The 26,190-nt window shown below is 47.3% G+C and overlaps 1 protein-coding gene across 1 annotated transcript in view; it reads left to right on the forward strand.

The window, feature by feature from the left end:
- Nucleotides 1–26,190, forward strand: part of FAM124A (family with sequence similarity 124A) — a 65,755-nt gene that overhangs the window by 24,084 nt on the left and 15,481 nt on the right. The window contains exon 3 of the mRNA XM_006879604.1: nucleotides 15,496–16,229. Coding sequence (XP_006879666.1) covers nucleotides 15,496–16,229 — 734 coding nt within the window. The remainder of the gene's footprint in view (nucleotides 1–15,495; nucleotides 16,230–26,190) is intronic.

Raw genomic sequence — 26,190 nt, forward strand, 5'->3', positions numbered from 1 at the left:
TGGCAGTTCTCTGTTGACATGTTGCTCGAGTGCCTATAAATAGATGTGCTATAATGGTATATGCCTATAAATAGGTAAGCCTTGCTCACACTGTGAATAGTGTGTTGGGCTGCTAACTAGAAGGTCAACAGTTTGAATCCACCACTTACTTCAAGGGAGAAACATGGACAGTCTCCCCCATAAAAGATTTATCATCTCAGAAACCTGATGGAGGGTCTCTATAAGTTGGAACTGACTTGGTAGTGGTGAGTTTATAAATATTATAAAGAATCAGTTCTTTCTTCTGCCAGGACATTAAGAATATATTTTATAAGCATGTTTTAACTTCCTTGCTAAATATATTATGTTCTTCTTATGTCAGTAAACTTCCTTTGCTAATCCGTTCACTGCCTGTGCCATGAGCACCCCATTTCTGCCCTGAGCTCTGATCCCCAGTGTCCTGTGGTTGGGCCTGCAGATTGTATTCAGTGGTTACTACAGGCCTAGTGGCAAGAAGCTGAGCTATAATCCTGAAGGCACGTGGTTCAAGGCCACCATCTGCTCCATGAGAAGAAGACAGGCAGTCTCCTCCCATGCAATTAACTGTCTCTGAAAATTTGATGGAGGGTCATCTATGAGTCAATTCCAACCCGACGATACACAACAACTATAAATAGCATTGCCAGGAACATCCTGATATTAAGTCCTCGTGCACATTCTTCCTTATTTCCACTGGATAAATTACTACAAGTGGAACTAATGAAATGAAAAATGTTTGTTCTTTTTCATTTCTATGATCACCCATTGCCACACATGCTCACTTAAAAACATTACTTCAGTCTTTCACCAGCAAAAATGAGAATGTCCGGTTCCCCTTTAAAAAATGAAACAAAAAAAAAAACAACTGTGATGTTATGTGTGAAAAAAGAACATGTGAGAGATGATAGATAGATAGATAGATAGATAGATAGATAGATAGATAGATGTATGTTTGATGTTTAAATAACATCAAGGAGCAGAGTTGCTCTGAAGGTAGATTACAGATGTAGAAAATGCCTACAAATAGAAATCTATTCTGTTTCTCTCATTGAAACGATGGTATTGATGAAGCCCCGCCCCAGCCTGTGTGATGGCCCAGCGAAAACTCTGGTCCTCTGTGGACAGGATTGTCTTCTCCAGTAGACACTTTCTGTCTTTATTCACCATCAGGACTGTGGCCACGAATCTCAGATGGACCAAGAATTCAGGTGTGTTTGGGGCATGGTGAGAGGGGAAAGCGGGGTCATCTCAGCTCCCAGAGACATCGTGTTCCCATGGGCTGGAACAACCAAGACCTGTCGGTCCTTACTCCTTCCCGCCAAGCCTTGCTCTCTTCCTCCACTGTTACTGAACGTCTGTTTTGTATGACAGACCAGCTGTGGAAGAGAAAGTATGGTCTCTCCGTGTTTGCATCTTCCTCACCTGACACCTTCCAGTGCTATCATTGGCATAGGATGCAGTGGAGCTGAGCTGCTCAGCCTGGGCTACGAAGACTGACTGATCCTCCTTTGTAACAAGGATAGTTATGTGAAGTCTTTCCTTTGTCAGTGATGATCTTCCTCTGTAATTCCATGTATAATGTCTAAGTGCTTCCTGTGTGAGCAGGTTGCTGCTAGGCACCGTGGGGTCGCCTGCAGCTCACAGCCACGCTCTGAACCACAGGTTGAAGCCTTGGCCTGCCCTGTGCCGTCCTTGTGCTCTCCACCATGTACAGCCCGTTGCTGACGTCCCTGTGTCAGTCCGTCCTATAAAGAGGCTTCCTCTCCTTCGCTTAATCCCTCCTTTTCCCAGCCTGGTGTGATTTGCTAGGAACTCACACCTCCTGACAGCATCATGACGCTGAAATGTGTGCCAGTGGGAAGTGGATGGGAATCACAGAGAACCTGATCAACTGGCTGTTCATTCAGTGGGGTCATCATCAATTTAATTCTATTTTATACCATCCATTGACAGCTCTCTCCTGTCATGTTGTTGTTAGGTGCCTACCAGGCAGCTCTGACCCACAGTGACCCCGCGTGTCGAAGCCTTGGGGGATCTAGGGCTGCCCTCATAGTCTTAAGCCCCACATGCTTATGCCCCGTGTTTCAGTCACCGTGTCAATCCATCCCATTGAGGGTCTTCCTCGTTTTCATTCACCCTCTGTTTTTCCAGTCATGCTATTAAGCATACTGCCTCATGATACGGAATTTCACAGCCACAGACTCACTCTAAAGGTAGCACTGCTGGCTTTTCCTATAATTGAACTTCACTCTTGAGCTGCCATTTCCCACCCCTGGAAGGTAAACACAGATCCTCTCTGCCCTGGCACCTGCACAGCAGAGGCTGGGCACATGATCCTTTCTCAGAAGGAAACCTTCTGGCATGCAGACCTGACTCCCTTCCCGCCCTCCTCCTCCTTGAAGCCCACACTTGACGTCGGAGTGAGAGAAGCTGTGCTCACAGCCTCACACCTTCTGTGCTCCGCGATTTGAGACCCTCTGCTCTCGCTTGGTGTTTAGCCTGGCTTGGCTCAGAAAGCCTCTTCCGTCTCCAGGAATTTTTGCACTAGAAAGCCTGGGTGTTCTGCAGTTAACGCGTTGTGCCGAGAATTGCAAGGTTGTCACTTCACATTCGCTGGCTGCTCAGAGGGAAGAAGCTAAAGAATCACAGCATCAGCCAATGATATGAGTTAGAATCTATTCACCAGTTGCTGTTGTTTTTGTTGTTATGTGTTGCTGAGTTGACCCTATGCACCATAACTCAACTCTACCCTGTCCAGAACCAGTCTCTGTCTAGAGCACAGCTTCCAGTGCCGTATTTGCTAGTCTAATGCAAGTGTGCTCTCTTCTACAAAGAGTTTTTGAAGTCCTGTTATTTCAGAAGTAGATAACCAATCCTGCTTCCTAGTCTGTCTTAATTTGGAAAAAATATGAAACATTTCATAGGTTTGAGTGTCATTGAGTTTGATTTTTTTTTTTATTGTTGGCTTGTCTGTCTTTGTGAGTCAAATAAAACAAAGAATAATTTAAGAAACTTTACTAAATAGTTTATCAAATCCTATCTCCCTTGAGTGGAGCTCTAATGGCCTAGTGTTAAGGAGTTGAGCTGCCAGTCCAGAAGCACATGGTTCAAATCCACCAGAACCTCCAAGGCAGAAGGAGAGGCAGTCTCCTCCTGTGTGATTTACAGCTTCAGAAAACCCACTGGAGGGTCAGCTATGAGTCGGTTTCAACTTGACGGCACATAACAGCAACAAACTTCCCTAAAGAAGTGAACACTAGAGACTCAATGTGCGGAATAAGAAAAGGTTGGGAAAGAAAAACAAACCTTATTCTCTCTGGAGTTATGCTCTGCATTGCTTAGAACTGGTCATACCTCATTTGGTCTTATTTTGGGATGGGAGAATCGGAGATAATGTTTTTTATTTGGATATTAACCATGCTACTTATTAGTGCTATTTAGTTATTCAGGAGAGTGAAGGAATATGCTAGCTGGACTTGAAAATTTCACAGATTTTTAGGCCAAGAAAATAACTGGCTCAGTTTTCTACACCATTGGTTTGAACCTGAGAACAGCCTGGACCAGGCCCTTGCCAGTTCAGAGCAGTTTGTATGCACCTGTCAGTGTGAGGCACAGGGCGAGCCCACACCATGGGGTGAAATGCTGCCTGTGTCCAGCAGAGGGTCATTGTGTTATGATCCATGAGGTGTTCACTCACCCTTGCCTAGCTTTGGAAGTAGATCTCCAGGCCTTTCTTTCTAGTCTGTCTTAGTCTGAAATTTTGTTGTTGTTATGTGCCATCGAGTTGCCTGCGACTCATAACAATCCTGTGTATAACAGCTCTAAACCCTGCTCTATCCTTTGCCTAGCTTATGTCTCCAACACACCTAATACCCCATTACCCCAGCCACTGAATCATTCCATCTCATCGAGGGTCTTCCTCTCCTGCGCTGTACCTCCAACCTCCCAAGCATGACATTCCTCTCCAAGGACTGAACCCGCCTTGCAACATGTCCAAATTATGTCAGATGAAGCATCAGAATCCTTGCCTCCAAGGAGCAGCCTGGCTTCACCCTCTCCAGGACGAACTTATTTGTTTTCCTAGTAGTCCGTGACTCGATGGCACCTAACAACACCAGTAGTCCATGGTATATTCAATACTCTTCTCCAGCACCACAGCTCAAAGGCATTTTTCTGAAACCCATTTAGCATCATGGCAACACTCAAGCCTGTTCTGACAGCCAAGCTGTGGCTGCATGTGAGGAGCACTCCCTGGGAGTTAAATCCAGGTCTCTAACACAGAAGGTAAGACTTCTACCATTAAACCAAACTCTACAGACACACAGTGTCTTCTTCTGAAATAGTTATAATAGTTAATCACGAGCACCTGTTTTCTCAACACACTGTCAGAGTATGTACCTTTTAGAAGTAAATCATCATTAAGAAAATTGTTCTGGTGATGTTGTTCATAGAAGTTGCATTGTTAACCCACACGTGGTGCCCCTCTGATGGCTTGGCCCCACCATTAGCTTTGAAAGAGAAAGACGGGCAGTTGCCTCCCTTGTGATTTACAGCCTCTGAACTCTTCCCCTACCCCCTGCCACCGAGGGTCAACTCTAAGTCCATTCCAATTTAACAGCCATGATTTTGAGGGGCTTTTCTTTTTAATTGTGAAGATTCCATCCGCAATCCCAGAGCAGGTCTAAAGGATCAGGAATTCCTGATAAACAGATTCTTTGGGGTAGGCTCTGGGTAATGTCCTTCCAATTTGTTTTGTTAGTTTTGCTTTGTTCCGGTAGCTTTATTTTCTTTCTTAAAAGGAAGATGGCATTAATCTAATCCATTATTTCGAGCCCCGTTTCCTCATCCCATCTTCACACAATTCTGCTGAGATCCTGATGTCAGGATGGCATTGCTCCTGTGGTAGACAGCAGATAACCACATGACGTGAGTGAGAAAGCATGGAAATTATAAGTAAAAACAAATATTGTATATACATAGTTTCTTCAGTCACACCAAACCCTTTAATTTGTATGCAAAAACGTCATAATCCATTTCTAAGCAGTGTACTAACAAATTATGGCTAAGGGTGAGAAGCAGGGGAATCCCAGAACACTTAATTTGGGAATCCCAGAACTCTTAATTGTGCTGATATGAAACCTATACCTAGATCATGAAGCTCTTCTCTGAATAGAGCAAGGGAACACCACGGAGTTTAAAAGCAAGAAAGGTGTGCACTAGGCTTGTTCCTTCTCTCCATACCTATTTAGTTTGTATGCTGTGTAAATCATTTGAGAAACTTCACCTTATGAAGAAAAATGTGGCATCAAGATAAGAGGAAGACTCCTCAACAACCGCGTTATGCAGATGACATAACCTTGCTTGCTGAAAACAAGGAGTACTTAAAATGCTTGCTGAAGGTCAAAGAAAATAGCCGTCAATATGGTCTTCAACTCAACATCAGGAAAACAAAATCCTCACCACTGACTCAATAGGCAACATTATGATAGAAAAAAAATATCCAAGCTGTCAGTTGTCTCATCTTGCTTGGATTCACAATTAACACCCTCGGTATCAGCAGTCAGGAAATCAAAAGATGTGTTACATTAGGAAAACCAGCTGACCAGGACCTCTACAAGGTGCTAAGGAGCAGTAATATCAGTTTTAAAACTAAGATGCACCTGATCCAGGCCGTGACCTTTTCAGTTCCTTTCTATGCATCTGAAATTTAGACCATGAATAAGGTTGATAGAAGAACCAATGCCTTTGAGTTGTAGTGTTGGAAAAAGAGCACTGAATATCTCATGGACTGCCAAAAAAGCAAACAGCTGTGTGTTGGAGAAAAATGCAACCACAACATTCCTTAGAGGCAAGAATGGTGAAACCCTCATCTCTCAAGCTTTAGATACCTTTTTAGGAGGGGCCACTCTTTGGAAAAAGACATCACGCTTGGAAAGGTGGAGGGTCAGCGGAAGAAAGACCTTCAGCAAGATGGATTAGCACCATGACTGTGCCAGTGGGCTCAGGTATACGGAGATGATGAGGCTGGCACAGGAAGGGTTCAGATTTCGTTGTTTATAGAGTCACTGAATCTTGGTCAACTCAACAGCACCTAACAAAAACAACAAGCAGCGTAGAGTGGTGTGCTGAGAGACCTGGGTCACCTTCTCTTACTGTCAAAAAGTCACTTTTGTCTAAGCACTTGAGTCCTCTAGATATTGTAAACATTTTTAGTCACATTTAGGGAGCTCTGTTAGCCTGGTCTGGAAGGAGTTGCAGTGAAAACTCCAACGCTGCCCAAGTTGTTCCTTGGAAGAAAGATGGCCAATCTCCTCCCATTCACCCTGGAAACCCAGTGAAATGTCAGCTAAGGGTTGGTTCTGACCCAACAGCAGTGAACTTTTGGGTTTTGAGCCGCATTTACACCTTCTTGGACTAATTGCAGGTCGGATTCCTCGTCCTCATTTGAACCCTCTAAAGCACCCAACAAACCCTCTGTGACTTGCTTCTGGAAAGGTTATAGCCAAGAAAATCCTGTGGGATGTTCCCTGTCACACTCGGGTTGCTTTGACTTGGAGTGTGTGGGAATGTAATGTCTTCGTTGTTACTGCCTGTTTAGTTCCTGGTGTTTGGTTTCCCTCTCCCCTTCTATCAGGAAGAATATACTTCAGAATGGTACACTTAGAACTACATCTAAGATAAAATAGGGAGCTTTATTGTCCAGGCAGCAGTGTGTGTGAGGGAGGAACCCTAGACTGGGTGTTGGGGAAGCTCTGTGTTCTCTTTCTAAATTGGTGCATTTAGCCAGGCCACCTGACCTCTGGCCCTTGTCCGATCTGTTAAACTAGGTGACAGGTAAATCTCCTGGACAGAAAGTGTCCTGCCTGGTATCTGAAGGATCTGCCTTTCTTTCTGCATTCTTTCTTTATCACCAGTGTCCTAGTTTCCAGATGGACACAGACACACAGATCCCTGACACTCTGTCTGTAACAGCGATGATTTCTTGTGAGGAGAAGGCAGTTCTTGGAAGAGCCATCAAGCTGGGAAAGGTGGGGTCTGCGGAAAAGAGGAAAGACCCTCAAGGAGACTGGGTTAACCAAGTGACAGCAACAGTGGTCTGGAGCGTGGTGGAGACTGTGGGTGGTGCAGCACAGGGCCAGCCTCTCATCTGTTGCTCAGAGGTCGCTAGGAGTTGTACCCAACTTGATGGCACCCCAAAACAACAAAAAGTAACTGTGGTTACAACAATCATGCCTCTTACACATGTTTGAGAGGCCCCAAGGACTCAAAAGAGTCTTGCTTTCCTCTGCAAAATGAGAGATGGGCGTCCACCACTGCAGCCTGTATTCAGTTCCTCAATCACTGGGATGGACTGTGAATTCAAGGGAAGGGGAGGGTTACCTCCCTCATTGCAGTAAATGCAAGTTGGACTTTCCCCCCCACCCCTGCCCCAACCCCATGTATCATCTCACTGTCGTTGGCCTGCCGTTTTCTCAGCCTGAAGCTGCAGCCCAGCCAAAGGCCTTGTCAAGGCTGTGAAATTCCTAACAATTGAGAAATTGAGGTGGTTTTAAGTTTGGCAGGAGTAAGGGGGTTGTTTGTGAGTTTTGTTTTGTGTCCATTTATTGGTGTGTTCTTCCCCCCCCCCCCCTTTCGTCAGAGGTTGGAGAAACTGGCTTTACAAACTGAAAAGGGAGATTAAGGGGTTATTCATTGCATTCCGGGTGAATGGGCGCCCGCCCGGGGAGGAGGACATGGAAGCCCCTTTCTGAGCAGCTCTCAGGCGTTGGGGCCTGGGCTGGGAGCGGCTCTGAGGTTCCCCGCAGCGCTGCTGACTGCGTGTTCCTGCTCCTCGGTGCCTCTGCCCCACCTCCATCCGCCTGATGGTTATTCGCAGCATCCACCTGTGACCTGTGTGTCTCGTGTACCTGATCCACCGCAGAGCCCGGGATCCCTGCCATCCCACCATGTGGTCAGCCTGGCAGTCCACATTCAAGCTCCCAATGGTTTCCTGCCTCAGGGGGTGGGGGGGGCGGTTTAGAAATGTAAATAAAGGTCCTTTCAGCCTCAGGCTGGGAGGCTGCAGGCTCAAAGGCCAAGCTCCAGAGCCAAACTCCCTTAAACCTGCAGCAGCTGGGACACACTGGTGAAGGTTCTGTCCACCTCCAGCGACTGCCAGGAAATGCTTGAGCACTTCCCTGGAGTGGCCTGTGACAGCTTATACCATTAATGGCCAACGGTTAGAGCCACGGCCCTGGGAACCTCTGTTCCTCCCATTGAACGTGTCTGTTCAGCAGCACTTGGCTGCCTGACATCATCTCACTCAAGTGTGGTTTTGTTTATTGTCTGGATCCCGGGCTGGCTAGCTCGGAAGTCCTGTGAAGGCCAGCGCTGGCACAGGGATCACCTGACAGCTGAATTGCAAGTTGTATGTGACACATGTCACCTGGAGTGACAAAGACTGCCAGTGTTTGCATTCCGAAAAAGGATCTCTGAGCTTGGTGAGGCGGGAGCCCCTTTGTTTTATTTTGGAGGGTTGTTTGGGTTTGTTGGGTTTTTTCAGTGAAAGTTTGCAGATCACTGTTTTTTTTAAATCTACTCATTCATAGACGTTTTGTTATATTGATTACCTATGATGAGTGTAATTCATTAATCATAATGCCCAGGCAGCCCTTTGTTGTGCATTCATTTTTGTTCATTGGCTTATCTGTTTATTCATTTTCACTGCCCTGTTCCTCCCTTCATCCCCCATGATCCCTACAGGAGTGAGGGGTCTGGACCTTTAACTGGGTATCCCTGTCAGCGTGATGTAGGTGCTTTGGGATCATACTATTTTGCCTGAGCTGGGCATGGGACATTTGGGGGCAGTGCAGGCAGGTCAGGAGGGAGCCCCTGGACACACAGAATGGCACCAAACAGTCTGGCACAGGAAATGCTGAGAAGGCCAGGCCAGAGCTCAGCGTGGGGACTGTCAACAGCAGAGTCTCCTCTGTTCACTCCTACCCCTGCACACACATCCCAGAGTAAAGCTTGCCTGAAACTGCCCAGCAGTGGTCTGTCTGTTCACCAAACTAGCTATGTTGTTGTTGTTGTTGTTGTTGTTTTTGATATGTACCGTGGAGTTGACTACCATGAATAATGGTTCTGAACCTTGTACTGTCCTGAGCCAATCTCACCATCAACCCTTCTCATTAAGGTTCTTCCTCTCTTGGACTATCCCTCCACCTTTCCAAGTACAGTGTTCTCCCAGGACTGGCCCCTCCTGACATGCATGTGACACGGAGTTTCACCCTTCTTCCTCCAAGGAGCACGCTGGTTTTCCTTTCTCCAGGACAGATCTGTGTTCTGAGTCCGAGCCAAGGAGGCTGAGGTTCAGGCAGGAAACCAGTAGACAATTCTGAGAAGGGCTGCCGTGCGCTTGGGACGTTGAGAGCCTGCTGGTGGGTGCACAGATTTGAGGGTTCTAACTCAACACCCTTCTCTTTTCTGGCTGGATGACCTTCGGCAAGTCATTAACCATTTCACCTGCTAATGCGGTAATTAACACACCAGCTCTAAAGCAAGCGCTGGTGGCCTCCTGGTACGAATCTGCACTGCAATCTCAAAGGCACATGGTTTAAATCCACCAGCTGCTCCACAGAAGATGGGCAATCTCCAAAGTATTGTCTCTGAAAACCCCACAGCAGGGTCAGCTATGGGTCAGTTCCAACCTGACAGCACACAACAACAATGCACCAGCATCGTAGCATTAATGCCCCTGGGTTGTCTGAATGCTTCCAGATCAGCTACTGACTGAAAGGTGGGCAGTTCAAATCCACCCGGCAGTGTCATGGAAGAAAGACATCGTGATCTGTTTTTGTAAGATTACAGCCAAGGAGACCCATGGCTCAGCTCTGCTCTGCCCGTGGGTGTGTTTGGGTCATCAGGACCATCAATATGCTGTTCTGAAGATCAAACGAGACAGTATACATAAACCTTTCAGAACAAGGACCGGCAAATAAGAGTTTAGCAATAGTTGCTGTTGCCTCCGTGTGTTAAATTGGTGGCCTCGTCTGTAAGGACATCATGCTTGGAAAGGGGGAGGGGCAGCCAGAGAAAGGAAGACCAACATCAAGGTGGGTTGACACTGTGACTGCAGCAGCGGGCTCAAGTGTGTCAGAGACTGTGAGTGAGCGTGGCCCAGGATAGATCAGGGCTCAGGATGAACCATGCTCTACTCGATGGCACCTAACAACAGCTGTCTGTTGGGAGTTGCACTGCTCACCTTAAGACTGCCCCTCTGTTGGCTCAAACCCGCCAGCAGCTCCAGGGGAGAATGACGGGCAGCCCCCTCCAATGTGGCTGATTTCCAACCTCCAGAAACCCACTGGAGGGTCAGCTATGAGTCAGTTCCAACTCAATGGGAAGGAGTTGAGTTTTATTGTCTTTGTTAAATGTGTAAAGTGATATGCAGGACGGTGAATCATTAGAAAAACATGATAAGACGAGCTCTGGTGGCCTAGTGGCAAGAAGCTGCACTGCAATCTCAGACGTACATGGTTCAAATCCATCAGATGCTCTGCTGGAGAAGGAGGAACAATCTCCTCTTGTACCAGTCAGATCTGATTTGATGGTACACACAAGAAATAATGGCATAAAAAAATTTAAAAAAAAAGAAAAACGTGATAAGTCCCCAAGTTATTGGTACAGTTTCTGTCTCCTGGAAAGCCCGGATGAGCGCGTATTCCTTTGAAAGCCTTGTGACTACATGTGGGCATTGTATCATCTAACTAGTCGAGCTCTGGTCCGTCCATCTGGGTCTGTGTCAGCCCTACCTGAACAGGTGGTCTGTGTGGTCCCTGGGCAGCGTGTAATTGATATGATAAAGGCGCACGCAGACCACGGCCACAGTGACGCTGCTTCTCCAGGGCGTCAGAGTCCTCTCCTGGAAATGAATTATTCATCTTCCTCTCCTTCCCCTAAATGCTTCATTCCCAAGTGTATGTAACCCTGGTCTCAGATGATGACTGGGGGCCGTGTTCTCTGGCTCTCCAGATGGATGTTTTGAAGTGATGTGTAGCCAGCCTGTTCCCATGATGGCTGGAGCATGCATGCCCCCTGGGACATGCTGGCATCAACTCCTTTTTCTCTTTCTCCCACATCGCTTTAGCACTCGTCTGCTCCCAAGGTGCTGGGGAAGCATCCCTGAGCCCCTGCCCTCTGCTCCCCGGCCAGGAGTCTTGTCCTTTTGCAGCTCTGTCGCAGTCACTCATTCCTGCAGCTCCAGCATGGCCTTTGCCCCAGGGGCTGCCAGTGGTGGACAGGATTCTGCAACCTCACAGCTCCCCTGCAGACTTGGACAGTACCTCACCCAGGCCCCTGGCTCCCGTCTGTCTCTCTGCCCATGAACTTTGACTGCAGCCAAGTGTGGCTCTCCTTTCCACCCTTGCTGAGGGGCTGGCCCGTGACAGGTTCCCTGGAGAACCGTGTCATATGGAATGACCTGGTAAGTGCCAACAGGAGGCAGTTTCTGGATTGACCCCCTCCTCAGAGACACAGGGGGTTTCTAAGGAACATTATGCTAGTACTTCTTATAAGGCAGAGTTATTCTTTCTTCTAGAAGTTCACGGTATATTCAGTTCTTCACTGGTCTTCTTATTCGTTGTCCAACTTTCACATCCGTGTAAAGCATCTGAAAACACTATGGCTTGGATAAGGAGCTGTGGTGGCCTGGTAATAGGGAGTTGTGCTGCCAGTCCACAGGCACACAGTTTACCAGCTGCTCCGAGGAAGAAAGTCGGGCCCTCTCCTCCCGTGTGATTTATAGCCTGAAAATCTGCTGGAGCCTCAGCCGTGGTTCTGAATAGATGGCGCACAACAACAACAACAACATGGTTTCAATTAGGTGTATTTTAGGCCTCAAAATGGTATTATTTTTACAACACTGTAAAGTACACTTTACATCATTTTTGCCCAAACAAAACATTATTCAACTTCTTAACTTCCAAGGGTGCTGATTGTGGACACAAGTAGATGAAATCTTTGACAATGTCAGCCCTTCCTCCACTTAACCATGTTTCCTGCTGATCTAGTTGTGAAGATTTCTGTTTTCTTTCTGTTAGAGAGTAGTCTCGTCATCAGTACTCCAAGTTTTCTTGATTTTCAGCAAGCAAAGTGGTGTCATCTGCATCTCAAAAGTCACTGATGCATCTTCTTCCAGGCCTGATGCCACCATGCCACCTCCTTCATATAACCCACCTTTCAAGACTATTTGCCCTGACACACATCTTTCCTGATTTAAAATCATGCATTATCCCCCTGTAGTATTGAAAGCATGGCATCTTTGTCTATGCGTGAGCACAATTAAGTGTTGTAAAATTTCTATTTTGTGCATTTTACCCATAAGTTTTACCCATAATTTGTTATAATACGTGCAGTCTTTGTATAGTGAAGACAACATAGGTAAACATCTTTCTAGTTTTCTCTGCTTTTAGCCAAGATTCATGTGACATCAGAAGTATCCCTCATTCCATGTCTTCTTTAGATTCCAACTTGTATTTCTTTCTGTCAATGCCGTGTTGATAAATTGCTGCAACCATTTTCTAACTACCTTCAGCAACATTTTACTTTCATATGATGTTAATGATATTATTAAATAATTTCCACATGCTGTTGGATTACCTTTCTTTGCAATGGGCATGCAAATATGTATCCCTTCCAATCAGTTGGCCTGGTCTTTCCTATTTCTTGGATAGATGTATGAGTACTTCAAGGAGCACATACCTGTGAATTACTGCATAATATAAAGCGTATGGTCTAAGGGGATTGATTGGTTCATCTCTGAATTCAGTCCATCAGCTCAGTAATGCCCAAGTCCAATTGCCAACAGGACATTCCTCCTAGAAGTCATTCCTGCATTTCAGACGAGTGTGGTCAAAGGGTAACTAATTATCCTTCCCACAAACCTGTCCTTTTTGCCCCTATTTCATAGCATTAACACTATCAGCATTGTGCCAGTTGCTCATGGTAAATGCACCAAAATATATTCCTTTTCTAATTTTCCTGCTCCCTGCAACCAGCGAGATGTATGGACACTGTGACTTCAGCAGTCAGTTCTAGTGTCTCAGAGATGATGAAGACACACAGGATAGGAAGGTCCAGAATAGCTGTTCATAGGGTCGCTATGAGTCGTAATTAACAGCATCTAACAACAACAACTCCCATATAAGGCAATTCTGGTGACTGCTGCTTCTTGTCACTGCTGAGTGCTGTAAAGTCAACCTACAGCTCATAGTGACCCTATGAATAACAATGAATAACAACTCTAAACCTTGCCCTGTCCTAAGCCGGTCTCATCATCTCAGACATCATGACCCCATTGCCATAATTGTTGTATCAATCCATCTTGTCGAGTGTCTTCCACTCTTGTGCCGTCCCTCCACCCTTCCAAGCATAATGTCCTTCTCCAAAGACTGGCCCCTCTGACAATATGCTCAGAGTATGTGAAATGGAATTTCCCCATCTTTGATTCCAAGGAGCACCCTAGTTTTACTTTCTCTAGGACAGACCTGTTTGTTCTCTTAGCAGTCCATGGTATGTTCAATACTCTTCTCAAATACCACAACTTAAAGGCATTGACTCTTCTTCTGTCACCATTCATCACTGTCCAGTTTTCAGATGCACAGCAAGTGAGTGAAAAGACTGTGGTTTGGATCAGGCACACCTTAGTCTTTAGAGTGACACTGTTGCTCTTTAGCACTTTGGAGTGGTCCTTGACAACAGATTTTCTCAGTGTAACTCATCTTTTGATTTCCTGACTGCTGATGCCAAGGTTGTTGCTTGTGGAATTGCACTGTCAATGCAATGGAATGCAGTTCGACTCCATCAGCTGCTCCACAGGAAAAAGATGAGCATTCTCCTCCCATGCGATTTACTGCCTCTCACAACCCACTAGAGGTTCAATTGTGGTTCTGACTTTATGAGACAGAGCAACAACAACCCCCATCTGGGTTGTCCCCAGGACCTTTTGCTGTTTATGTGTGACTCTCTTTGCATCTGTGCTGCTGTGTGACACCCCCACCCTTCAAAAAAAAACAAACCACAAAAACAAACCCTCTGTAGTTTGCAACAAGGATTGATCACTTCCTTGTGTGCCTTAAGTCCACTGATGTAGATCTAGCTGGCTAACTCTGACTCTATTGACTGGCTTCCCTCGTGATCAAATCCAACTTAGTGGACAAACTATGAAGTTACATGGCAGAAACCACGGATATAGGTTGGGATGAAGAACAAGGGCCAGAAATGCAGACTACTGTGGTTGTTGCTGTGTATCGTGCAGTCAGAACTGACCCCTCACTGACCCTCCAGTGGGGTTTCAGATGCCGTAAAATGCATGAGAGGCGATTGCCCATCTTTCTCCCACAGAGCAGCTGATGGATTGAAATGTGTGGAAGGGTGGATGGACAGCACAGGAGAGGGAGACCCTGGATGAGGTGCATCAGCACAGTAGCTGGGGCAGTGGGGTTTGGTGTGTTAGTGAGACTGGCTCAGGACAGGGAAGTGTTCAGAGCTGCTGTACACAGGGTCACTATGCATTGCAGGCAACTCAACTAATAACGTTCTATGACAGGTTTGGAAGCAGGAATGGCATTCACTTCCTAAACAACTTGCCTCTGGAAATTCTATGACCTTTGATAAATGTCAATAGTTGTAGAGGGGCTTCACGCCTTTTGTTCCTAGGGTCTCTATGAGTCATGCTTGACTCGAAGGCAATCAGCAACAACAACAGCAACAACCTTTGGGTTGGCAGCCCAATTCTTTACCACTAAGACATCAGACAATTTAGTGTTGTACCTGTAATAGCAAATTAGGCCTCTTGAGGTTGAGATGTAATCCATACCAAAGGCTGCGGTACTTGATCTTCAGCAGCAACAAATTGAAATAGCTTTGCACTCCATTGGAGAAAGATGGGTTTTCTCCAGTGCGATTTACAGCCTCTGAAAACCCACTGGAGGGTCAGCTATGAGTCGGTTCAGATTAGACAGCACGCAACAACAATATAAGGCGGGAAGCCCCAGGTCATGGCAGCCTCCTGCACAGCAGAACTGAATGCTGCCAGGCCTGTGCCAGCCGCACTGCTGTGACCCACAGTTTTCACTGGCTGGTTGCCAGGCCTTTCTTCCCAGTCTCAGGGTGGCAGCTGCACTCTAAGGCATTGTGTTTGCAATGGTGTGTAGCATGGTGTGGGAGGCCACAGCGTCTTCTCGAAATCAGTAGACTTAACAGCATTGCCCATTTAGAAAAGTGCTCTGACACCGGGGAAATAGCGCACCAAGGTTTTCACACTGTGCACTGTGCTCGCTACTTGTAGCTGTAGATTTTTTATTCTTTCCCTGCCTGTGGTGGTTTCCAGCACATCATACCTGGAGCCAGGAGGTGATATGTCAACGTGTGTCTTCTCCAGGAGGGGGTCGTGCCTCTCTTAGACACCCCCATGTCACGGTGCCCTCTTGTTCCCAGGTGACCTGTCCGTGGAGGAGGCGCAGGACCCGTTCCTGGTTAGCATCCACGTGATCGCAGACCCCGGAGACTCGCAGCGCCTGCAGGAGGCCATCGACAGGGTGCTGGCGTGGATCCACCCGGACCTGCAGCTCTTCCGCGTCTCGGAAAGGCGGGTGGCGCGCCGGCGGAAGAAGGGGCCCCGGGCGGCGCAGCCCGCGCTGGCGGTGGTGCTGTTCCTGCAGGAGCAGTACGGCGAGGAGCAGATCCTGCAGCTGCACCGCGCGTTGCAGCGGCCGCCCTGGCACTTCCACCACGCCGAGCGCGTGCAGGGCCGCTTCCTGCCCTACCTGCCCTGCAGCCAGGACTTCTTCACGCTGGCCCCCGGCACCCCGCTCTGGGCCATCCGGCCGGTGCACTACGGCAAGGAGATCGTGCGCTTCACCATCTACTGTCGCCACGACAGCTACGCGGACACCCTCAAGTTCTACGAGCTGATCCTCAAGCGGAGCCCCAGCCAGAGGAAGGCGGACTTCTGCATCTTCCCCATCTTCTCCAGCCTGGATGTGGACGTCCAGTTCTCCCTCAAGAGGCTGCCCCGCGACCAGACCCCGGTCCCCACCGACTCGGCCGTGCTGGAGTTCCGCGTCAAGGACATCGGGGAGCTGGTGCCGCTGCTGCCCAACCCCTGCAGCCCTATCAGTGAGGGCCGCTGGCAGACGGAGGACCACGACGGGAACAAGATCCTTCTGCAGGTACTCTGGATGGGTCCGTCTGTCTGTCTGTCGTCCTGTTTGTGCTTGGGAACGGAGGAGCCAGTCAGGGGCTCATCCAGAAACCTTGAAACAGGAGAGAAAACAGAGAAGGCTCTGCGGGCCTCTTGGCCAGCTTGAGTTGTCCCTCTGTCTGAAGCAGAACCTCTGACTGGGCCATCTGCCCATCCCAAGTGCCCCCTGAAATGTCGAGGCTTCCTGTGGACTGGGGGACGGTAATGACCTATTTCTCAGTCCACTCCCTCTTACTCAGTGCATTTTTAGCTATGTGCCCTTAGCTCCCCAAAGACATGATAGAAAAACTCAGCAATGAGAAGTGTGCAGCATCTTGACAGCCAGTCAAGGAGCTGTACCCTTCCCTTGCCTCCCTCCTCGGCTTTCACAGGCCCCTGGGCGCTAAGTGGTTATAGTTCAAGGAGTTATTTAAGCCGGTGGAGCCCGAGGTTTCATTAGGCTGGGAAGGGAGACGGGAGTACATGTTAGGGAAATGGACTTTTAATAGACGGTCTCATATCACGGTTAGCCTCATTACTGGGCTGTTCACCTCCCATCCTTCAGTGATTGGTTGTGCTAGACTTCTCGCACTCTGCATTTCATTTCCAAGTTCAGCATGTAAACAGAATGGTGTCCTGCTCCGGGCAGTGGTAGATTCTTGTTTTCATGTGACACATGTTCATTTCCCAACATCTGTCATCACTCATCTGTCTGTTGTGTGTCACTGGGACGCTGCACAGTTTCTGTGGACCTTCCAGACTTAAGATGGACTAGGAGGAAAGGCCAGGTGATCCAATTCTGAACATTAGCCCCTGAAAACCCTACCTCTCACAGCAGTCTGATGTACCACCGGTCACGGGGACGGTCCAACACAGGGCAGTGCCTCGTTTTCTTGGGCGTGGGGTCACCGTGAGTCAGGGGCCAGTTTAGTGGCAGACGCCTGCTACCCACCATTGGCTGGAGTGAGTGAGGTGAGGTGACTGGAGATAAGAGAATGACACACACAGAGCTGCAATTTAGCTAAATAAGTGAAAAAGGCTTACTGGGAAAGGGCAGTAAAATAGGCATAGCTGTCGAAAGGTAGAGGTAGGCCATGAAAAAGATGTTAAGTGGAAAAGGAAGAAAAAGAGGAAGGTGCCCCTGGGAAGACAAGGGTGGAGATAAGCCGCTTGGCATGCTGCCAGCATCAAAGAGCATGATCCCTAGGTGCTCACAGCCTTTGTGGACTGCCAGGCTCAGAAGACTGGCCACAGCCTAGCCCCATCCAGGGACTTGTGAGGTGGTCCCTCTGCCTTCCTGGGGAGCGGTCTACTTCTGGTGTGACCCATTTTTTTTGGCACCTATCAGAAGTCCCATCACCAAGTTCCTGTCACCTCATCCTTACAGTCTCAATCATTCAGTTGGCGCATCTCTTAGACATTCCTTCCCTGTTTCCCCTGAGAGACCCCGCTTCCCACCGTCTTCTGTGAGAGTGAGACCCAAGAGCCACTGTAGCCCTTAGCAATGCCCAGTGCTAACTGATAAATATTTTCCAAACCCACGCGTTCTCGAGTTAACAAGTAATTCACTGTCAGAACTGTAATCCACTGTCATCAAGTTGATTCCAACTCATAGTGACCACCCTGTCAGGTTTCTGAGCCTGGAAATCGTAATGGGAGGAGAATGCCTGTCTTTCTGCCTTGAAGCCACTCGTGGATTCAAACTGTTGGCCTTTTGGTTAGCAGTACAGCACACTTACGCTGCATCACCGTGGTTCTTTTCCAGAACTATGGGACTTTTAATAAAAGACAAACTGGTGAGCTCTGGTGGCCTAGTGGCAAGAAGCTGCACTGCAATCCCAGAAGTGCATGGTTCAAATCCACCAGATGCTCTGCTGGAGAAGGAGGAACAAGCTCCTCCTGTACCAGTCAGATCTAATTTGACGGTACACACACACACACACACAAAATAATAAAATTTTTTTAAAAAAGACAAACTGCATCTACCTCCTCAGTTTTCATAGTTAACCTCCTGAAAGGAGAGAACTGAGAGTGAATTTGAGGACATTCACTCTCAAAATTAGCTGTGCTCTTACAGTTCCATGAATTACAGGTAAAGTTTCCTTGTTTGTTTTGGCATTAAACACTGCCTGTGATTGTGTGTCATGAAATGAAGGAAGGAGTTGGCAGATGGCAGGCATACAGCTAAGCCACACCACTCATCAGAAAGGTCACCCTGAGACCTATTTGCTGTCTGTGGTGTTAAAGAATTGCCCTGCCGACCCAAAGGTTCATAGTTTGAATCCACCGGCTACTCTGCTGGAGAATATGAGTCTTCTCATCCCATGCAACTTACTGCCTGTCAAAACCTGCTGGAGGGTTGGTTCTTACTTGATGGTACACCACAACATCGATTTGTTATCAGTCAACTCCAACATATAATGACTCCGTGTGTTCAGAGCAGTGCCTCTAATCTGACCTCCCTACTGAGAATTTACCTTTCCATCTCGCATCTATGAATCAGAATCCACATGTTAACAGAATCTCTCTATCTACATATGCACTGCCTAAAGCTATGGGAATTACCTGGTGACCTTGTAGATTCCAACCTCAATTCTGTAGATCTAAGGGAAACTCACTGCTGTCAAGGAAGAGTAAATTACAGCTGACCCTCCAGCAAGTTTTCTAGGTAGTTAATCACCCAGGAAGAGGTCACTCATTTTTCTTTCCAGTAGGTGCAAATTCTCAGCAGGAGAACCAAGCCCTGGTTCAGAGTAAAACTATGCTTCATGGGGTTTTCCATAGTTCATTTTCAGAAACTCATCACTGAAGTGTCTCTCGCTGGATTCGAACCTCCAGCATTTCAGTTATCTAATGAGTGTGCTAACCTTTTGTACCATGCAGGAACTCCTTGCTTCTTTGGGAACTAGACAGTGTTCAGCTTCCCTTTGGCAAATAAGCAGCTGTCAGTGAATTCAACACTAGCATTTGCATTTGTACTCCTGTTTGAATAATTTCTCCTGTGTTTATGGACTGCCAGCTCTTTGTACAAAATAGTATAGTTGCACTGAGTAAAAGCTAATGACTTGCGAAGAGTTTTAGTTATACAAACAGAAACCATAAGAATACAATTGTTTAAAAAAAAAAAAGAATACAATTGTTTAAGACCCTGCACTGCAATCCCAGAGGTACGCGGTTCAAATCCACCAGATGCTCTGCTGGAGAAGGAGGGGGCAATCTCCTCCTGTACCAGTCAGATCTGATTTGACAGTACACGTAAAAAATAATACAATAAAAATAAAAATAAAAAAATTTAATAAAAGAATACAATTGTTCCTGAAGTGCTGAAGTAGTTACAGTACTGTTTCCTCCCGACCCCTTAAAACTACATATGAAAGAATGGCATATGAGAGCGTGGCCTGGATGCAGTGCTTAGGAACCACTGAAGGTATGTCTTATAAAAGAGCTGATGTTTAAACAGTTATAAGGTCTATACAGGTGCAGGATTTTGAAGTTACATCACCAATATGTAAAGAGTTTAAAATAATTTGCATCGTGGCACTCAGGAAATGTAGCCTTTCTCTGTTCAGAGCAGCAGTGTGCCCAGGCCTTAAATCAGTGTGGTTAGAAATCACTCACTCACTCAGTCCTGTCCAGTTGGAACTGGCTCACAGCTGACCATTCAGGGCCTTTTTGAAGCTGTGGCAAGGAGCTGCCCTGCCAAACCGAAGGTACACAGATCCACCAGCTGCTTCTCAGGACAAAGATAGATGGACAGTCTCCTTGCATGGGATTTACAGCCTCTGAAAACCTGTTGGAGGGTCAGCTGTGCGTCCGTTCCAACTCAAGGGCAGGTCACAACAACTAGTCACAAAGGAGACTGTGCATCCTCCCACGAGGTGGATTCAAACTGCAAGACAGATGCAGCTTTGGGGTTAGCAGCTCCCCAGGGAATGGCTAGTTCCTTCTAGTTCGTGAAAATGACCCTTTGGGCCCGTGGCTTCCTGCCTTGCAGCTGAGAGCAAGCGCTGCTTCAGCAGGAGACACCCCTGTGCATCTCTTCAGTTACTGTTTACTTACACGGTCTGTGTTTCAGTCCTTGACAGTGATGCCCTGAGAAAAGGCACAGTGGCGAGCATGCCTTTATGTCTTTTTATCCACATTCTTTTTATCAAAATATGTTTCCATTTTCAACTTTAACCGTTAAATGCTACCTACAGACTTTTCACATGATGTAAGCAGAACCCTGATCAAAACCCTGGGCCTTCCTGCCCAGAAGCAGGGTCCTCTGTGCCGGGCACCCTTCCCATGAATGAGCATACTGATTACTCCATGCCACATAACAGGGGAAAGAAAAGTGGCTTTTCCAAACAAACTGCAGGTATAGCTGTGCTATCGTTTTTTGCTATTATTTATGCTTTAGATGAGTGGGGCTCTCAGGGGAGACATTGAAGAAGGTTGTGGTTGGTTTTGTTGTTGTTAGGTGCCAAGGAGTCATCAATCCTTTGTTGTTGCTGTTGTTGTTGTTGTTATATGCCTCTGACAGCTGTGACCCATAAGGACCCTGTGTACAGCAGCTCTGAAGCCTTTCCTGTCCTGAGCCAGTCTCACTGATTCCAACACACCTAACCCACATCGCCCCAGTTACTGTATCAATCCATCTCATCCAGGCTCTTCTCCTGCACTGTCCCTCCACCCTTCTAAGCATGATGTCCTTCTCCAAGGACCAGTCCCTCTGGCCACATGCCCAAAGTATGTGAGATGGAGCCTCAAAATTCTAGCCTCCAAGGATAAACTTGTTTTTACCTCTCCAAGGCAGACTGATTTGTTTTCTTGGCAGTCCATGGTATGTTCAAGACTCTTCTCCAGCAACACAAAGTCATCAATTCTTCTTCTGTCATCCTTAGTCATTATCCAGGTCTCTGATGCGTAGCAAACAATTGCAAAGACCATAGTCTGGGTCAGGTGCACCTTAGTCACTAGACTGACATCATTGCTTCTCAGGACTCTGGGGAGCTCCCTGACAGTAGATTTACCTCATGCAAATTGTCTTTTGATTTCCTAACTGGTGTTTCCAAGAGTGTTGATTGTGGATCTGAGCAAGCTGTTAACAATCTCAATCTCCTTTCCATCTATCACGGTGCTGCCAGTTGGCCCAATGGTGAGAATCTTTGTCTTCTTGATGTTAAGGTTCAATCCATATTGAGGACTACAGTCCTTGACCTTCTGCAGCAAGTACTTCAGGTCCTCCTCAATTTCAGCAAACAAGGTTGTATCATCTACATAACGTAGGTTGTTGATGAGTCTTCCTCCAGTCCTGGTGCCACATTCCTCCTCATAAAGCCTTGCTTCCCAAAAGATCTGTTCTGTATATAGATTGAAAAGGTGTGGAGAAGGGATGCATCCCTGATACACTCTTTTCCTTATTTTGAACCATGCAGTGTTTCCTTGCTCAGTTTTGAGGACAGCTTCCTGGTCCAAGTATAGGTTTCACATAAGCACAATCAAGTGTTCTGGGATTTCCATTCTCCTCAAGGTTAACCACAATTTGTTGTCATCCACACAGTCAAATGCCTTTGCATAATCAACAAAACACAGGTAGACATTCCTTAGGTGCTCTCTGCTTTCTGCCAAGACCCAGCTGACATTGGTGATAATGTCTCTAGTGTCACAGCCTCTTAACAACCCCATGAACAAGAGGGAAATTCCCCACCATTGTCACAGTCTCCATCACGTTCAAGTTCATTGCTACAATCACCGTGTCAGTCCATCTCATTGAGACTCTTCCTCTCTTGAGCTGACCTTCTGCTTTTTTCTGCACAATGTCTTTTTCCAAAGACTGACACTTCCTGACAACACGCCCAAAGCATGTGAGACAAAGGTGGATCATTTTCTTACTTGGATTTCCTTGTCTTGCCTCATATTCCAGGGTCCACCTCCTCCTCTTTTAATTCCTCTGATGGAGATAAACTGAGATTCCCTTTTGCCCGAGAGTTATTCAGCCCCTTGTAAGAATTTGGGAAAGCTTTTTCTAGAGCCCTGAGAAGATAGAAATGACCTCTCCTTTGTTGGCCTGCCCTCTGGAAGAGAAAGGAGGGAGGTAGCTGGCGTCAGAGGTTGAGAGCCCCAGGAAGATGCATCTTGGACATTTCAGTGCACTCATGCCAGACCTACCTGCAGCGTTCTGGAATCAAGGACTGTGTTCTATGAATCTTTTTCCCCTGAGAGCCCAACTCACACAGGATCCCCTGAGCCCTGTTGCTGTTGTTGTTAAGTGCTGTTAAGGTGACTGTGACCCTCTGAACAACAGACTGAAACCTTGCCTTGCCCTGTGTCACCCTCACAGTCTCTGCCATGTTCAAGTCCATTGTTGGCTCCACCTGTGTCATTAAGGTAGACTCCACTTTGAGGAGGCAGCTCTTTGGCAGCCGCATTTCCAATGCCTTCCACCCTGAGGGGGCCCCTCTTCTGTTGCAATGTCCGACAGTGCTCCGAGGTTACTCCTAGGGGTTCTGATGGCCTGTTATTTCAGATGTTTGTGTCTGTCTTGCTTCTTAGTCTGTCTTAGTCTAGAAGTGCAAGTGAAATCAAGTCACTGTAGGTGACCCTGCTGGTGTTTGAAATAATGATGGTACAACTTTCAGCACCACAGTAACTCACAAGCCACCACAGTCCAACAAACTGAGCGTCGTTGTTTATTAAATAAATTTTCAGTTTATACTGCTTTGCTTACAAAGTTCATATACATTATTTCTCTTCACACCATCTTCATCCACATTGTGTTTCATACAGTTATTCCCCTTCATTATATTTCATAACATTAATCAACATTGAAATATGCCCACCATTATTACTGTCTTTCCAGATCCCGCTGGATCTTTCCCATTTCCTTTCCCCACTCCTCCCGCCTCCCATCAAATTGTTCGACCTTATGATTAACTCCCTGCCCATCCTCACCCCTCTGCTCGTACCCTCCCCCCCCCTGCATCCTCATACCCGTTTTAATAGCTGCCTTTCTACTTCTACAATAATGGTCTTAGACAGTTGAGCATAGTTATCATTGTTGTGGGGTGCTAGTGATTAGACTATGACTCACAGAGACCTTGTGAAGAACAGGTTTGAACTTGGCCTGCCCTGTGCCATCCTTGCAGTCTCCACGGCTGAGCCCCTTGTCAGTTCATCTTGTTGAGGGTCTTCTCTTTTGTGACCTCTCTGCCTTTCCCCATAGGCTATCTTTTTTCAAAAACTGACCCCTTCTGACAATATGCCAGAGTATGTGAGGCAAAGAAGGAGAATTGATGCCTTTGAGCTGTGGTGCTGGAGAAGAGTATTGAGAATACCATGGACTGCTAGGAAAACAAACAGATTTGTCCTGGAAAGGGTTAAACCGGGTGGCTCCTTGGAGGCAAGGATTCTGAGGCTCCGTCTAACACACTTTGGACATGTTGTGAGGAGAGACCGGTCCTTGGAGAGGGACATCATGCTTGGGAGGGTGGAGGGACAGCGCAGGAGAGGAAGGCCCTCTATGAGGTGGATTGATTCAGTGACTGGGATAATTGGGATGGGAGTGTCAGGGACAGTGCGATTGGCACAGGACAGAGCGGAGTTTAGGGCTGTTGTACTTAGGGTCGCTATGAGTTGCAAGCAACTCCACGGCACATAACAACAACAACGTGAGGCAAGGATTCTGAAGCTCCGTCTGCCATGCTTTGGACATGTTTCAAGGAGGGACCAGTCCTTGGAGAGGGACATCATGCTTGGGAGGGTGGAGGGCAGGTGCAGGAGAGGAAGACCCTCTATGAGGTGGATGGACTCAGTGACTGGGGTAAGGGGCGTAGGTGTGTTGGAGACAGTGAAATTGGCTGAAGGTAAAGCAGGGTTCAGAGTTGTTATACACAAGGTCTTTGTGAGTTGCAAGCAATTTGATGGCACTTAACAACAACAACATGTGAGACAAAGCTTCACCATTCTTGTCTCTAAGGAACACCGTCATTTTTGTTGAGGGATACTATAAATGCTATGCATACAGAGTAGGCCAGTCAGTGAATTTACACAAGCTCAAGTGCAAGTGGTGCCCAGAAGCAAGACACAGATGGATTGATTCCCACAGAGAAGGCCTGCCCAGTGCACCTGCTCCCCTTCCACAAGACAGATGCGAATTACCATCCCCAGGAAGGGAAAAAGGTTTAGTTCAGACAAGTTGGGGATATAGCCTTGCTCTTCTTCATTATCACAAGTAAAAGAGGCTTAAGATCTGGCAAACATATGTATCACACAAAAACAGTTATGTCCACAGGGATCTGAAGTGGGGGGGAGATATTGACAGATAAGCTGAACCAAGGCTGACGTGAATAACCAGAGTGCACGCCGCTTCCATACTCGCCAGTGCATGCTGTTTGGTCGGCAGTCACTCTGGACCTTCTGGCGAGAAGAAAGTGCTGGCCATCCATTTCTGGAAAGTGTCACTGAAAACTCTGGAGCACAGTGGTGTCTGCCAGGCATGGGGCCACCAGGAGTCGGAACGGATAAGAAAACACCTAGTCGTGTTGTTTTGTGCTGTCGAGTCGTAACCAGCTCATAACTGACCCTGTGGGAGGCTTTCGGAGGCAGTAAATCACTTGGGAGCAGACTCCCAGCTTTCTCTCACAGAGCAGCTGGTGGAGTCGAGGTGTGTGTCCTTGTGTTGGCAGCACAACCCTTTATCACTAAGCCATCAGAGCTCTCTAAACTACATTTTCATTCTTTGAAATGAAATAGAATTGCAGTGTCCGTCTCTTTGCCACGCCGGTCACATTTCTGGCACCCAGTGACCACAGGTCGTTCATGGTCACCATATTACATAATGTTCTCACCATCGCACAAAGATCCAAACAAATCATGGATTTGACCTTGAGGCCTCTCTCAAGGCAGACAAGGTGCTCACGTGGTATAGTCTGTAGGAAGTGGCGCTGCTGACCCAAAGGCCATGCCCCTCTGGTGGTTTGGGTTCACCAGGAGCTCTGAGAGAGAAAGACGGGCTGTCTCCTTTCATGTGATTTACAGCTCAGTGGAGGGTCAGCTATGAGTCAGTTCTGACTTGATGCAGTGAGTTTGAGTTTTTTAATTTGAGCAGTGAAAACAAAGTGGAAAAATCAAACATGGTGCTGTGATTCCAAGTCTTTAAGGGAACAGTAGCTTATGGCTGCTGGATGCACAAGTTTTCCTCATTGTGTGTACCAGGAGGAGTGGCCCCACTGTCTCAAATCCATGGAGGTGTCAGCAGCCCGTCCCCAGCTACACTCTAGGGTGACAGCCATGGCTGGTTCGCAGGTGGTCCCGACTGCCCAGCAGGCAAGCCAGCCATGCACAGCCATGTGTCCTTCACACAACACTGCAGAGGTGGGAGGTGGGCGGTCTCCATCCCAGGTCCTAGAGGGAGAGAGACGCCTTCAGGTCATCCTCCTGACGTGCCGCTCTCAGCCAGTGTTTAGGGAGGTATGCATGGCAGAAAGTTTGGCTTTTTCCTTCCCAGCCAAGTCTCTATGGCTCAGTGGCTCCGTGTCGCTGGTACAGCACGGAGCCATATGTCCCACAACTCCACCACGCTGAGCTGTATGTGTGAGAAGAACTGAGAATCGTGACCGGAACACAGTCCTGAATGGGAGGCCATGCACCTCCTCTGGAGACCTGCCATGGGCTCGCTGTGGGCAGAGCCAGAATCCCCTGAGGAAGCAGCGTGGGTCCACTCGGCCACACAGATGGACGTGCTCTAGGGGACCGACGTCCACATGCAGAATGTGGCTACAGTCTGAGCCTGCACTTAGGGAAAGCAGGTCACTCCAGGTCTTTAAAGCAGGAAAGTAATTTCATAAGTGCATCTACTTTTATGGAAGACTTTTTCTGTAAATGATGGTCACTAGCTGTACTCTGTTTCCCTGCAAGGTAGAAAAATTGAACTTAAATGGGAGATTTTTTTAAAAAAAACTTAGTTT

This window comes from Elephantulus edwardii, unplaced genomic scaffold (assembly GCF_000299155.1).
Source record: "Elephantulus edwardii isolate Elephantulus edwardi_28Jun2011 unplaced genomic scaffold, EleEdw1.0 scaffold00004, whole genome shotgun sequence".
Taxonomy (NCBI): domain Eukaryota; kingdom Metazoa; phylum Chordata; class Mammalia; order Macroscelidea; family Macroscelididae; genus Elephantulus; species Elephantulus edwardii.